The sequence below is a fragment of the Pararge aegeria genome, chromosome 15 (assembly GCF_905163445.1).
Source record: "Pararge aegeria chromosome 15, ilParAegt1.1, whole genome shotgun sequence".
Classification (NCBI taxonomy): domain Eukaryota; kingdom Metazoa; phylum Arthropoda; class Insecta; order Lepidoptera; family Nymphalidae; genus Pararge; species Pararge aegeria.
Window position 1 is genome coordinate 7,623,864 of NC_053194.1, and position 14,995 is coordinate 7,638,858.

The window sequence follows — 14,995 nt, forward strand, 5'->3', positions numbered from 1 at the left end:
AACTCTCTTGTAAAAATAAAAAAAAACCTTTCAAAATAATCGGTCGGCGGAGCGAGTCGTGTTGCGCTATGCATATGTCCCTACAAACTAATATGACCGGACTGAAGCTAGTGATAAATAATACCCAGCCGTTCATCTTCTTATAAAATGACTAAACTCACTTTTAACCTTAAAGTCTACATCCATAAGACATCACTTCACGTCTCCCACCCGCGCTATTACTTCCTTTGCGCGGCTCCTAATTGCCATGATGTTAATCAACGTGTTACTTATAAAATTGTGCTAATCAAGGCGTGAAATATTTTTCAAATCCACTTGTAGTTCCATAGTTCAAGTCGCATGTTAAAACTAAAATAATCTTCAACTTTATTATTAGTATCGATAACTGTGCTAAATCTTAAGCGAATCAACCCGGTGCTTAAAGTATTCTATCAAACTCATTACGTTGCAATTATAAAGAAGATAAAGCAATAAATACATTTTAATACGTCTACATCACAGCCCCATAAGACTTTGTTTAATTGAAATCAATATTACGCATCTAGCACGGCTAGCATGGCCAGGAGATATATCCCCGGGAAAGGATACAAAATTATCTTCTCCCACAACTTTATCAAAACTCAGAGAACTAACGCTGTGTGACTGACACGGGGAAATAATATCCAAATATTATATGTGTATAAACGGGGGTAAACTTCTCCTACTCCATGTTTTCGTGCTGTAGCAAGTGAACACGTTAATTATATCCATTGGGACATTATCGGGGGATATAATTTTTATCTCCTGCCCGTGCTAGCCCTGCCTATATAGTTAGTTAAAAACTTTTTATCAAGTGTATAAATGTAGATTTAAGCACCGTCCTTAATTCGATGTCTAAGTCATCACACAGATGACTGATTGTGCTTGCATCGGAAAATATAACTTAATTAAAATAATATAGCCCGTAGTTTTATAGAACTTACAATTACTTTACTTAAAAGGTTTAGGTACTACTTTTTGTGGTTTAAATATAATAAATAGGGTTTTAGAATACATTGTATTTACCACAGTTACTAGGAATATAATCAAACTTATTAGACGTGAAATAGTTAAATGCTTATAAAAAAACTTAAAACTGATGGTGTGCAAAGTTTAGCATTGCATTCCTTATTTGAAATAAAGTGAAGAAACGATATTATGATTTATTTAGATTTCTGGACTATTTTTGTAATGATGTTTTATATGCATTGACATTTAACACCATATCAAATATTACGTTATGTATGCAAATTATAATTTACAGAGTGCTTTTAAATTTCCATGAGCTACTATTGATCTCACACTCTTTTATAAATCAAGCTGTTCTTTTCTTTTATTATTTTCTTTTTTATTTGTTTACCTTTAATGCTTTTAAAAATATGGACTATTTAAAAGACTGTTTACTTTTTATTATTATATTTAAGCAATTACGTTATCAAAAAAGGTATTTGATTAATCGTCCTAAAGTATGCAATCTTTTTGGCCGCCCTGAACTTCGCGCAAGCTCACTTCACGGCGGCTAAAAAGTTTTGAGTGTACTTTGAATTTTCTCTCAATTTGCTAAACCAAAACTATCAATTTTAGTTTCCAAAAAAAAATCTTTTTTCTTTATTTAATGCGCAGTTACTTATCCGGTCATTTTATCAATTATTAATCTTATATAGATCTCAATATTATTTTGACTAATTAAAATATCTTTGCTTGAGGAAAGAAGGGCATTTTATGTTTTCCTAAGCATCTGTCAATTCCAAAAATATGTGATGTTAAATTAAGAGGCTCACAAATCGCAAATATTTTTTTAGGTCAACTTCAGACAGTATTATTAAAATTACTTAAGAATGAGATAAAACTTTTTCGGGAGTTTCCTGTGATGTTAGTGATAGAAAACGCTAGAATAATATGATTGTTTGTAATGAGCAGTGCTATGAAACAAAATTGTATTTATATACTTTACATAGTTTACAATTTTCAAAAGTTGTGATTGGCATAGTTGCACTAATAATGTTATTGGCTTCGATCAATAATATACAAGATCCTGTTGTTTCAGTTGTCAAAATCATTATGTGTAGAACAAGTGATCCGAGTTCATAGTTCTCACCTACGAATTATTTCACTAGAAGAAGAAGAAGAAGAAACACTTAATTGCACGTATAACATACAGGAAAAGAAACAGTAAGGAGTATACAGTACACAATGTAGACATGCAAACGCGGCCTTATTGCTGCAAGCAATCTCTTACAGGCAACCTTTGTAGATAGGACTTACAGCAAGAGAACGGGATAGTGCCAAGAGTGTTGATAGATATACATAAATACCAAAATGTAAAGATACAAATACATATATAATTTAAAACACTAGTTTAGTTTACTACTGAGAAATCCGTGTGTATACATCTTAAGACAGTTTTTAGACTTATATTTGGTTTTTTTAATACAACAAATAAATAACTACAATTATATACAAAAAATTTCTGCAAGATTTTATATGTGACAGCATTTCTATAGATTATTGATCGAAGGTGTTGGGTACATTTATGATTCTCTTTTTAAGAGTATTTTTAACCGATAATGGTAGTGCCAACCAATCAGGACTATTGTTTTTATTAACCCAAACAAAAATTGGCACTGAATATTTCAATAGAAACACAGAAACATGAGCTTTTTTCGCTGCCAGTATATGCTCAGGTAACGCATTCCACCACTCGCTATCAATTATGTGGAACCTGCAATATCAGCTTACTTTTTAGTAAATAAAATGTTTACTAAATAGAAAACTTAAAAATCCAGGTCCTACTTCCTACGTTGTTGATAGGGTGTAGCCATTTAAACCTGCTACTTTTGCAATCAGGATTCTTCGTAATAAAATAATCAAAAACCAAAGCTCATGTCTCTTTAATCGTCTTTAAGCCTTCTAATGCATGTTCATGTAAAACTGGAGAACTGCGTTGTTATATCGCACGTTTTGATTGCTTAGGCGTCTAGATGGTATCAAGCACTTAAGCTGTAAATTAATTCTAGGTATGACGTTTTAAGTAATAAACGCGTTTGCTATAGATTCGTAATATAAGAAACTATTTTTATTACACAACGACAGTCTTGAACTTGTTATATTAAAATTTTTAAATTAGAGTATTCTTAATTCGTTCCACTTATCCACTATAACTATTAGTAGCTTAGATTTGTATCTGAGATATTTTCTGAATAAAAATTCTATTTCGACTTGTCCACCGACCTCTATTTCAACACACTGGAATAGCTAGGCTAGCTTAATAGAAATAACAATTCAAATGTCTCCATTTGCAATTCAAATGTGACATACGAGTGTCTCTCGAACATATTTATAATGTATTTAGTAATTCTAATAATTTTAGTTCCTAGGACACTCGTTTAACAGCGTGTCACTAACATCGCCAAAATGGCGGCAATCAATTGGATACAAAAAAAGTGACAGCATTCTGAACAGTGGCAATTAGAGGTCAGTAGTGCACTTGACGGACACGATAACATGATATTTTGTTAACATTGTTGTGAAGAATTTAAATAATTACAGTGTTGCTTCTCTGGTCACCGTGTCAACAATGTATCAAATCCGAATTATATTGTAGAAGATATTTACATATTCGATTAAATATGATATGTAGTTTTAGAAATCTAGTTTTGATAAGTTGTTTCCCCCGATAGTATTTTGTAATCATAAATATTCAAAAATATTGAAATAAATTGTATCTAGGCGATGTGTTTATCGTAAGTTTTTAAAACCTTTTTGTACTTAGGTTTTATTGTGATTACACTTCATATGTAGCCACCTCTATTAATCGTGCACCAACCACTTAGCAAATAAATACTTATTGGTCAAATGATGTACTTTTAATTCTGTAGTTGAATATTTTGATGGTGACTTTTCACGAGACATATTGGACCTACCTTTAGAAACACGTTAAATATAACATTTTATTTGCATGTCTACCAAAACTACAACTACCGAATTAACCGTGAACTTTGTCTATAAATATATGTCTATAGACTGAAAAGATATACCTATCTGAATAATTTTAATGGTCCAAATTGTCTTGATATTTATGTACTTAGCTATGACCTACATGATTATAATTAGAGGAATAATTTCATGTATTATTCAAATAAAATTATTTATGTTTGCACTTGGGTTATTTTTAACTTCATTACTTCGCATACTTTTGAGCACAAAAGATCCTGGAGGGTCGAAGTGCATCCGCTGAAGCGGGCCTCATTACAAGAACTTCATTACTGTGCGCACTTGATATAGGCACAAAAGCACTACCTACCCTAAACCCTCATGTTTGTATGTAATTTTAGGAGGTTTATTCCACTTTGGCTAGGTTTTATGCCCTGTTAGAAGTCCTGTGCTGTTCTACGCCACATAGACCCATAAATTACTTTAGTTCCAACTTCACAGTGACAAAATTGGTAACTTTAGATAACATTACTAACAATTTAATAATTATTTGCTAAATGCTCCTCCGGTCAAACTACAACAGCCGTTAAGAATATTTCATTTTGACACATAATGTTTGTTTACATGTGATGAAGGTTACTACGAAGGCTAAACGAAATCCGTGGCGAATTAGTCTTACGAGTGCGTGGTCCCGGGTTTGAGCCCCGGTAGGGCAGTTTGCAAATTCATGTTTACCGAGTTTTCTTTCTGGCCTGGTGTAAGGCTCTTAGGCTGTGGCTAGTTACTATTCTGTCTATAAATATGTGCCGCCATGCGATTTAGCATTTCGGTACGATGTCGCGTAGAAACGGTTATGGCTTATAGCTTCCATACTCCTAAAAGGTTACTGTGCTACCATCCTAGACTGCATCATCACCTGCCATGAGTAGAGTATCTCAAATTAAATCTCCACTTAAGAAGAAATAATGATAAAAAAAATATTACAAAACCTTATATTAGTTACGTTCTGTGTTGCAGATAAAAAGTAATAATAGATAGATTAGGACCTCGGCTTACTTTCGGGGGGAAAGAGTTTCAACTGTGAAGGAAAACATCGTGAGAAAGCCTACATGTCTTCATTGTCCGTAAAGGCATCTGAAGTCTACCAATCCGCACTTGGCCAGCTTGGCAGACTACGGCCTTAACCCTTCTCGAAGAGACTAGTACCCCGTAGTGGACCGGGCATGGATTGTGAATGATGCAGGTTTCTTAAGGATGAAATGATAAAGAGAAAATTTAAGTAATGGAATAATATACGTAACCGGTTCACTCTTAAATTCAGTTGAAATCTTTCAAAGCATCTTGCTTACCGTCAATATAACTACCGATATAAACCATGCATAATAAATAAAGTTAAGTTTCTTTTCTTAATTATGACTTAGTCCACTTCATCTAAAGATTGAGCGCTTTTTAACCCAGGCCTTTGTGGATTTTCCCACACGACATTTATATTAGAGAAATGATATGACGATCTAGATGTTCCGAAAGTAATCAGCAGAATTGATCTACCGTTTTAAGATTCTATTTAACAAACCAAATCGACTCCCACCTATTACTAATAACCACCTATCACCATCGCACCTTGTGACAACCTACGTAATTACACTAAAGAACATTGTACTTGTGTCTCTTTCTGGCAGCCTATTGAGCCCATAAGGAAAAGGTACAAATTAATACATTTCATTGCTATTTTAATCCAGTACCCTCGGTTCTCGAGGTCTTTTAGTTTACAAATCTTCAATTTATCTGTAGTAGGTATCTAAAGTATCTAATCTGTGGTTCAGGTTACTCTATGGCATAGATCTGTAAGATGTAAATGCTCTATGGTTTTCTGGTGGTGTTCGGCTAACTTGAGTTGTGAAGATCGTCGTGAATTTTAAGTTCGAATTATTCATAATTTTTGAAAAATTAAACCTCCAAAATGGCTCTTCACATACCTAAGGCACCCGGTGTTCCACAAATGTTAAAAGAGGGGGCGCGGGTGAGTTTTAAATATTATAACCAAATCTTTCTATGTCATGTGCAATGGTGTCCGCATGATATTTCAAATGCAAAAATTACAGTTATTACAAAAAGTTTTCTATAAATAGTTCCATTATCACATTAATAATGTTAAAATATTTATTTAAAACCAAAAATGGAAAGATAAGGACGTCTTATTCTGTTTTAGAGTATACTCAATTTTTATAAAGCATCCTGACTAATAATTGGGAGTTCAAGGACCCGGTATCCCTTTATTATATTCAAAAGTAAAAAGTTCCTTCAATATCCTAACTTGATGTGTATTTCTAGATGTTTTCTGGCTTAGAAGAAGCAGTCTACCGAAATATAAACGCATGCAAACAGTTTGCACAAAGTGTCCGATCGGCATACGGCCCTAATGGCATGAATAAGATGATTATAAATCACATTGATAAACAATTTGTGACAAGTGATGCAGGCACTATAATAAGAGAGCTGGATGTTGAACATCCTGCAGCTAAGCTTATGGTCTTGGCTAGTCAGATGCAAGATGCAGAAGTTGGGGATGGCACAAATTTTGTAATAGTGATGTCTGGAGCCTTGCTTGAGGCAGCAGATGAGCTTCTACGTCTTGGAGTTACTACAAGTGAAATTGCTGAAGGATATGAAAGGGCACTTGATAAGTGCCTCGAAATACTCCCTGAACTAGTTTGTCATGAAATCAAAGATTCTAAAAATGTTGATGCTGTTATTACAGGTATTAAACCATCAATAATGTCCAAGCAGTATGGAAATGAAGATTTTATAGCCAGTCTTGTTGCTAGAGCATCTGTAGCAATCCTGCCTGATAAAACCACATTCAATGTAGATAATGTCAGAATATGCAAAGTAAGTTGTGTATACCTTTTTATAAAGTCTCTTTAAAACATATACAGAAAAAAGTTGCTACCCATAAAAAATAATGAGTTTGGGTAATTTGACTACCTTTTTTGATGCTGTGCATTATATCAGCAAAAATTTTGTTGCCCTTAAGACATTATTTATATGTTTTTTTCTCACTGTAAGTACCAACCCTCAAACAGATGCTTTCATTCATACTTATTATAATAATAGAAAAATAAAAATTATGTAGCTAATGTTACAACCCAGAGAGATGGCCAGTGCCAAGGCTCAAATGTTAAGAGATTAGCCAAAGAAGATTTCTTATTGCAGAACTTGTAACCACTAGTTGTATGATTTTGCATTGTGTAAAGATACAAATGCTCTCCCTAGTTTGTAGTTAGAATGTTTGTAATGTTTCATACATAAACAACTAGTGAATACCCTTTACAATATCTATGTTTTATTATAGATCCTTGGAGCCGGTTTACTACAATCTGAAGTCCTTTCAGGCATGGTTTTTAAGAGGGAAGTTGAAGGAGACATTACAAATGCGATGAAAGCTAAAGTTGCTATTTACTCTTGCCCAGTTGATATCACCCAAACAGAAACAAAAGGCACAGTGCTCATAAAGTCAGCTGATGAACTTCTGAACTTTAGCAAGGGTGAGGAATCTCTCCTAGAAAAACAAATAAAAGAAATTTCGGACACTGGAGTAAAAGTGATTGTTGCTGGAGCAAAGTTTGGTGATATGGCCCTGCATTTCCTCAACAAGTATGGTATCATGGCTGTTCGTCTTAATTCCAAATTTGATCTTCGTCGTCTTGCTAAAACTGTTAATGGTGTTGTAAGTTGAAGTTGATGAATTGTTATTCCAATTTTGTCACAGCTACAAATAATTTTTCTAATATTGTGTGTATTCCAGGTTCTGCCAAGATTAACTACTCCAACAACTCAAGAACTGGGATACTGTGATGCAGTCCGAGTTGATGAGGTTGGAGGTACTAGGGTAGTTGTGTTTAACATGGAGAGTAATGAGTCTCGCATCTCCACAATTGTTATCAGAGGTTCAACAGAAAACTACATGGATGACATTGAGAGAGCCATTGATGATGGTGTGAATACATTCAAAGGAATTGCTAAGGATGGAAGGTATAAATATTTTTTCTTTTCCTAAAGGATCAATTAAAATAACAAATTATGTAGATTGCAGAAAAAAGTATTATATCATTAAATGGTATTAGAAAGAAGTACTGTACATGAGCTTAGTGGAGAGTCTTCTATAAGCTCTTATTGTCTCCTGTCTGGTCTAGTGTGAGATTTAAAAGTGGCTGCTTACCACCATATTTCGAAAAATGTGCTGCTAAATGTTTTGGCATTCCAGTATGGTAGTATATAGAAACTAATTTGGGGTGGGTTTGAAGTGACCACCATATACTACAATTTTAGATTGCACCATCACTTACCATCAGTTGAGATTGCAGACCAGGGCTAACTAGTATAAGATTTTTTTTAAATGTGAGGTTTTATAAAAAAACTATCATTTTGTCAACAGCATTGCGGATATGTATAAATTTTTCAATATTTGCATTCAGCCTCTGAGTTACATTTTACAAAAATGAACTATTTCAGGTTTGTTGCTGGTGCTGGTGCAACTGAAATTGAATTGGCTCAAAAACTCCTGCAATATGCAGATACACTGCCAGGCTTGGAACAGTATGCTGTTCGTAAGTTTGCTGTAGCCCTTGAAAGCATTCCACGAGCTTTAGCCGAGAACTCTGGAGCGAATGCCACAGAAGTTGTCAACAATATCTACAAAGCACACAGGGTAATTTTAAACTTTTCTTTCTTATAAGCGTACAATGGGTTGCAGCAGTTGTATATTATTAAAATAAAAAAATGAACAAGCATCTTTTTGCAGTTCTTACAGTTGAGTAGTGACAGATAAAGTATTTAAAGAACAAAATACACAACCAAATGTTAAATTCTTATATTTGTAATTATGTTACAGGAAAACAACAAGTATGCTGGATTTGATATTGATTCAGAAAGCAACGGTGTTATTGATGTAAAAGAAAAGGGTATTCTTGATTTATATGTACTGAAGTACTGGGGCCTTAAGTATGCGGTGGGTGCAGCAACTACTATTTTAAAGGTTGATCAAATTATTATGGCTAAGAGAGCTGGTGGACCAAAAGCTAAAGCAAAGGCAAGCAGTGATGATGAATCGTAATAAAACTTAAACAGAGGGTCAATTATCATAGAGTGACACCAATATGATGATTGGTGGTTTGCTGAAACTCGCACTGTTGGCTCTAAATACATACTGGAGTGAGGGTATTAATTCAGACAATATCAACAATTGTGATAACCACAATATCATAATCACAAATTTTGCAAATGACCCACTGAATAATTAACATGATAGAAGATATTTTATTTTTAAATGCAACACATTAATTTTTAACAATTGCTATTACTTGTTACTTGAGTGAATGCTTGGTTATAATACAGCTAGATAACTTTATAATATTAATAATATTATAATTTATTCAGTTTCCACTTGCTTGTCTTTGTGGACACTAAGTATTATATTAAAATATAATTTACTTAATTAACTACGTGTTTTATTTACAACTAGCGGTTGCCCAGAAGTTCACGTTTCCTTCGGTTTTTATAGAAAAAAGCTTGAACAATTTGTTTTTTCTCTTGAGCGCGAGTTTTCTGCACGCCCTAAATGAAAACTGCAAGCGCGCGTGGCGGCCAGTTTTCGCATAGACAAAGAAGAGCCGTGTGATGTCCGGTTTAAAATTCTGCATAAGAGTCAAAAGGGACGATTTTGACTTGAATCATCGAAAGTAACAATTACTATTAAATCGACAACTCCATTTTTGACAAGACAATGTCTTATAATTCAATGGAGCCGGCTGCACGCACGAAAAAACATGACGTATGCGGCGTGACCTCGCTCTGAGGCGTTCCATTCAAGGCTTGAAGTGCAAGCAAGAGCGCGGAACGAGCGACAAAGAGGCACAGTCGGCCTCCGCGTTCGACATCTGTCTCTCTCCTACTTGAGTGAGCGATGCGTCCGCGTGGACAGCTTCTATACAATAATACATTTACATGTTTTCGGCAAGGATGAAGTGCAGTGAAAAGTGAATGTGGTGTCAATTGTTTATAGCAACGATAATATCTATCAAACAAATAAAATTAAAAGTTTCTTTTGAAAAATGCAACCATTCCATCAGTATTTTCTTACGACGTTGTCACGTTCAACTATCGTGAGCAAGCCAACTTTACAGACAACCATTTTTTTAATAAGTAGGTAAATATGCAAGACCGTAAGCTAAAGAGCAAGAGAGATTGCCTGATTGACCGAACAATCAGGCGGTCTCATAAGAGTTTTGGCCAATTAATCCTAGTAATTTAATTTTGTCCGTTCGTCTTAACTTGATCGAAATGATTGTTAGTGGACCAAACATCCATTGGTCCGTCGAGCTATGTCTTAAACATAATGTTTTGGATGTTTACTGTTTAGAGTACCTAGACAGTCTTCGTCACCTTATTAGAAACACGGTTTGTACTAAGCTCTGCCATAAATGCTTCAAAAACAGCATAACCATTGAGGAGTTAAACTCTCATCGCCAAAGCATAGATACATAATTTGATGCTCCCGGCTCTATGCTGTCGAGTGTCGACTACTAGCGACTAAACCAAGGAGCCAAAGACTATAATAGTATACTTATTGGAATTTGGATAGTTCGATTGTCGACTGTCACAGTGTCATGTCGATTTAATTTTTTGCAGTAAGGTGGACTGTTGGTGTGCGGAATTGATTATTTTCAATAAAATAGAAGCTTATTCTTGCATTTATTATTTATAAAACGATAAACATGTCTTCGTATAAGGTAACTATAAGTAATTCTGATCAGAATTAAACTATTAAAAATATGTGAATAAAGTGTTTTGTTTTAGACCGTTCCATGAATAGAAATAATAAAAAATCAGTTACATTTGCAACAATACAAAGACGATTATAATTGAATGAACATTATTTTATATGTTTTGTATGATTACAGCCAATTGACTCAAAAAGAGAAGAATTTAGACGTTATTTAGAACGTGCAGGAGTAATGGACGCACTTACAAAGGTTCTTGTGAGCCTTTATGAAGAGCCAGATAAACCAGAAGATGCCCTTGAATATGTGCGTAAACACCTTGGTACAGACGGAGGTGAAGATGAATTGGAGGCAGCAAAGGCCCGCATAGCTGAGTTGGAAGCCGAAAACGCTATGCTTAAAGGAGAGTCAGCGCCAACAGAAGGCTGATTCATAATTAGTTTTACTATTTGTTGATCTCAATGTGAAATGATCTCAATAACTCTTGTTGATTCTAAAGAAATATATGAGATATATGTATATATTTTATTTGTTAAAGAATAAGATGTTTAAGTTTATGTGCTGGAAGCACGAAAGTTTATGTTTCTGTATTCTAATTTGATTAAGTTTCTACTCATTATATATTCCAGGCTCTAGAACAATATTTTTTATACTAAGTTGTGCCAAATGCACAAATATTTTGGGTTCGCTTATTTCAATTGAATAGTTTTAAGGTTGAGTTACAGAATTTTTAGAATATTGGTGTTGCATTTATCTTCCTAGAACATTATAGATACAAAATTATCAGGTTACATCCTGTTTTCTTATAACTATTAAAATAATGAGGTAATTGCATAATCTTTAACACAATAAGGAAGTGACCTGAAATACTCTTAACTCTGTAACAAAATTGCTTTAACTTCTACTAATAAAAAATATAATAACAACAAATTTTGCATTTACTAATTTTACCTATTGTTAAAAAGAATATAGGCACCTATACTACTGCTTAAACTACCTCATAGGTCCAGTGGATGTTTTATTGTAAACCAAAGGGTTCAATTCTCAGGTTGAGACAGAAATTATCCCCATGCATATGATCAAGCACGCTGCAAACTAATCTTGGAACACAATTAAGTCTGCAGCTTGGTCAGCAGACTCAGAGTCAAATGGAATTTGGGATTAATAAACCTTATAACATGAAACAGTATAGTAACATATTATATTGGAGCAAAGTGAACTGTGAATAGGCTAAGCTCCAAATCTCGTAGGTACTTATAAGAGGACAGCAAATTTTTTTCATTCATTCAAATTATTAATTATTAATTATAAGATAATTATTTCAAAAGTAAGCTCACCTCAGATACATCTGGACTGAGGTCTTTGAAAAGTGTTTGTTATAAGTGATGACTCAGGCCTAACACAACCATGTTAGTATTGGTTTTGGTTAATATAATTATGGGCCTCATAAGCAGGCTATTTGCAGGCAGCAAAGAGAAGTTTAATGTATCTGCATATCTGAAAGTTACTGAGGTAACTGAATGAGCTGAGTGAAGTTAACCTGGGTTTGCACTCACATCAGTCCACAGTGCCAACTCATATTGGAAAGTATACTTTTGGCAGCTAGATGGACATTGTTGTATGCAAGTAGTACAGGACCATGGAGTTAGGTAATCCTACGTCCAGAATCATAGTAAAAAGACTTAGGTGTAGCAATAGATATCAATCAATTAATATGATGATGATAATGACAATATCTTCTCAGCTCTGAACAATTATTATTATTATAATGCCTGAACTCAAGATTGATTAGAAGTGAAGGTAAAAATAAAATATTAGTGGCCATGTTGTAGAGGATCTTTACTTAAAATCATTGAACATGACTACATACAGATAAATAATTATTTGCTACATGATCAATAAACTGGATTATTTGTTTGTTCAAACAGCAGCACTGATGAGTTCTGTATACTTCTTTACTTTGCTGGCAACACTCATATCTACATATTTGTCACCAATTGAAACAACCATGCCTCCAATCAAAGATGGATCCACTGTGGCAGTAAGTTGTAGGGTCTCATTGCCTTTTAGGAATTTCTGGAAAAAAAAATATAAGTGACTTTACAAAAAAACATTTTACTGTATTTAGGTTTTTTTTTTAATTGAGCTTGTCTGGTGAAGTACTGTTCACCATGCTTATTTCTGCCGCTAAGCAGCATTGTTGCAATGCTGTGTTCCGGTCTGAAGGGTGTGGTTGCCAGTATAACTACAGGCACATGAGGCTTAGCACCTATGCCTTAGGGTAATAGACACAGGTTGGCATTTTGAAGAATGTGTCACTTGCATGCCCTGCAAAGTGTTGTTTGGTTTATAGGTGATGATTTTCCACTTCTCATCAGGTGGGCCATAGGCTTGGTTTGTCAATTATAACTATAGAAAAAAGGTACTGTGTTAGTTTAAAAAAACATCTTTTTAACTTTATGTACTGATGGGGTTGTGTCACAGTACCATACCATAGTAAGGAAATAGGCATTGTTTATCTGAGTGCCTTTGTAATCAATTATTACCACTAAAATGCAATAATTAGTAAAGACTATCATCCTGGCTTGAACGCAGCACGGTGGATTGATGCTCTTAAACCCTCACATACAATATTAATAGGCTGCATTGATGATTAATTGTAAAAAATAATAAAATTTATTGACTGTTTTACATAAAATACAATAAAAACAGCTTAAAAAACATCTAAACACCATTTAATAAGTACATTGATAAATATAGATAGCAGCTCTGACAAAAGTTTACACATAGTCAATGAATATCAACAGTGCATTCACTATGTGGTCCTCTATTTTATATAGATAGAGGATAAGTTATAGTGAATGGACTGTAGAAGAAAAGCATAGCCTTAGATTTAGACCCATCAATTTAGTTGAGAGATTTATTATTAATAATGGTGCTGTTGCTTTAATAAACTGCCCTTCTTAATACTCATAAAGTATACCTTCAATGCAGCTTCCAGATTTTGTTTTTGAGCCTGGTCCAAGGGTTTGGCAGTGATGACCTCACAAGTCACCTCTCCACGGTGAGCTGCCATCATGATTTTGAATGCATTGATAACTGCCTCTAATTTGCCTAAGCGCCCGTTTTCAGCCATTAGTCCCAATAGATTGCCTGTAGTAGCTGAAAGGCTTGTCTGTAAAATGTATAAACAAAATTAGAAGTGGTTATCAAATAGACAAGTGCTGTAATCTAAAATAACCATATACAATTCTAAGAAGCAGTAGATATTATATGTTGTATTTATACATATAAGGAGTTACACAGGATCAATGGAGACAGCTATGCAAGTATCGCTATATAATCAAATCAGAAATGAGGAGATACATAGAACAAACAGAGTTGGCAATGGACAAGCACGTTGCTTGGAGATCCAATAGACATTACACCCCCAAGATGCTAGAACTGGAATGTCAGCATAAAACGAGTGACAGAAAGAAATTATAAAAAAAGTGACAGGAAACAGCTGGATACAAGCAGCACAAGAGTTGTGCATGTGGAAATGACATCCTACAAAAGACATCTTTGGTTGTGCAATGGTTTATGATGATTTATGTCAAAACAATATAAATGTTTAAATCCTTGTGGTACAAAAATCACACACGAATAAAATATAATTTTGGATCAATCCAGTGCATTGTATCCAAATATAAATAAAATTTGTTAATAGTGCCATAAAATAGGCTAAATAACAGATGTTCTGAATAAAAACAACTACTTACTTTAGAAGCAAGATGTTTTAAAGCATCTACTTTTAAATTTCTCTTAAGAGTGGGGTTAATGAGGAACTCCTTCAGTTTTGCATCAGTTTGAATGGACTTCTGGAATTGTGTGAGCTCTTTCTCAACTGCATCCAAGCTTTTGCTTTTTGTACCTGCCGAATATAGAGCGGATGCATATCTACCCTCCAAACCAAAAACTTGTACAGGAGGTTTGACAAGCTGAGCCGCAGTCGACGATGTGCTAAGAGAGCGCACCTGGAACGATTACGTAATGTCAAAATTTACTGAAACAATAAGTTATTTATTTAAAACAAAATTCAGTTTACCAGCATATTAGTCTTCATCATTGACATTGTAACGAGTTTATATACAGCAAATAGTGAAGAAAAGGGGTCGGAAGGGTAACGAAACAGTAGTTTTACTTTTCTTTACTTTTTGACTTGAAAACCCGTGGTATGTCACTGTCGAAATGACAGCTGACAAATGCACAGAAAACGCACAAGA

At 34.3% G+C, this 14,995-nt stretch overlaps 3 protein-coding genes across 3 annotated transcripts; 2 read left to right on the forward strand and 1 right to left on the reverse strand.

Annotated features, from left to right (window-relative positions):
* The first annotated feature begins 5,806 nt into the window (after window positions 1-5,806).
* On the forward strand, window positions 5,807-9,449 carry LOC120629895 (T-complex protein 1 subunit theta). Its single transcript, XM_039898972.1, has 6 exons — window positions 5,807-5,971; window positions 6,283-6,840; window positions 7,304-7,678; window positions 7,757-7,983; window positions 8,464-8,659; window positions 8,843-9,449. Exons 1-6 carry the CDS (start codon window positions 5,912-5,914, stop codon window positions 9,062-9,064), a joined length of 1,638 nt encoding a protein of 545 aa, XP_039754906.1. The 5' UTR covers window positions 5,807-5,911; the 3' UTR covers window positions 9,065-9,449.
* A 1,126-nt stretch (window positions 9,450-10,575) lies between these two features.
* On the forward strand, window positions 10,576-11,660 carry LOC120629821 (c-Myc-binding protein). Its single transcript, XM_039898877.1, has 2 exons — window positions 10,576-10,739; window positions 10,911-11,660. The coding sequence occupies exons 1-2, from the start codon at window positions 10,725-10,727 to the stop codon at window positions 11,157-11,159; spliced, it is 264 nt and encodes an 87-aa protein (XP_039754811.1). The 5' UTR covers window positions 10,576-10,724; the 3' UTR covers window positions 11,160-11,660.
* An 890-nt stretch (window positions 11,661-12,550) lies between these two features.
* LOC120629724 (ATP synthase subunit O, mitochondrial) lies at window positions 12,551-14,972 on the reverse strand. Its single transcript, XM_039898727.1, has 4 exons — window positions 14,818-14,972; window positions 14,492-14,746; window positions 13,714-13,905; window positions 12,551-12,806 (listed from the first exon to the last, which is right to left on the reverse strand). Exons 1-4 carry the CDS (start codon window positions 14,842-14,844, stop codon window positions 12,651-12,653), a joined length of 630 nt encoding a protein of 209 aa, XP_039754661.1. The 5' UTR covers window positions 14,845-14,972; the 3' UTR covers window positions 12,551-12,650.
* Window positions 14,973-14,995: the final 23 nt, after the last annotated feature.

Bases quoted from the DNA above. Each gene is read 5' to 3' on its own strand.
- LOC120629895 (XM_039898972.1), top strand. From the start codon at position 5,912: ATGGCTCTTCACATACCTAAGGCACCCGGTGTTCCACAAATGTTAAAA. The intron at 7,984-8,463 runs GTATAAATATTT...GAACTATTTCAG, and splicing joins GGAATTGCTAAGGATGGAAG to GTTTGTTGCTGGTGCTGGTG. The intron at 8,660-8,842 runs GTAATTTTAAAC...ATTATGTTACAG, and splicing joins ATATCTACAAAGCACACAGG to GAAAACAACAAGTATGCTGG.
- LOC120629724 (XM_039898727.1), bottom strand. From the start codon at position 14,844: ATGTCAATGATGAAGACTAATATGCTG. The intron at 14,747-14,817 runs GTAAACTGAATT...TAATCGTTCCAG, and splicing joins TGATGAAGACTAATATGCTG to GTGCGCTCTCTTAGCACATC. The intron at 13,906-14,491 runs GTAAGTAGTTGT...TACATTTTACAG, and splicing joins TAAAACATCTTGCTTCTAAA to ACAAGCCTTTCAGCTACTAC.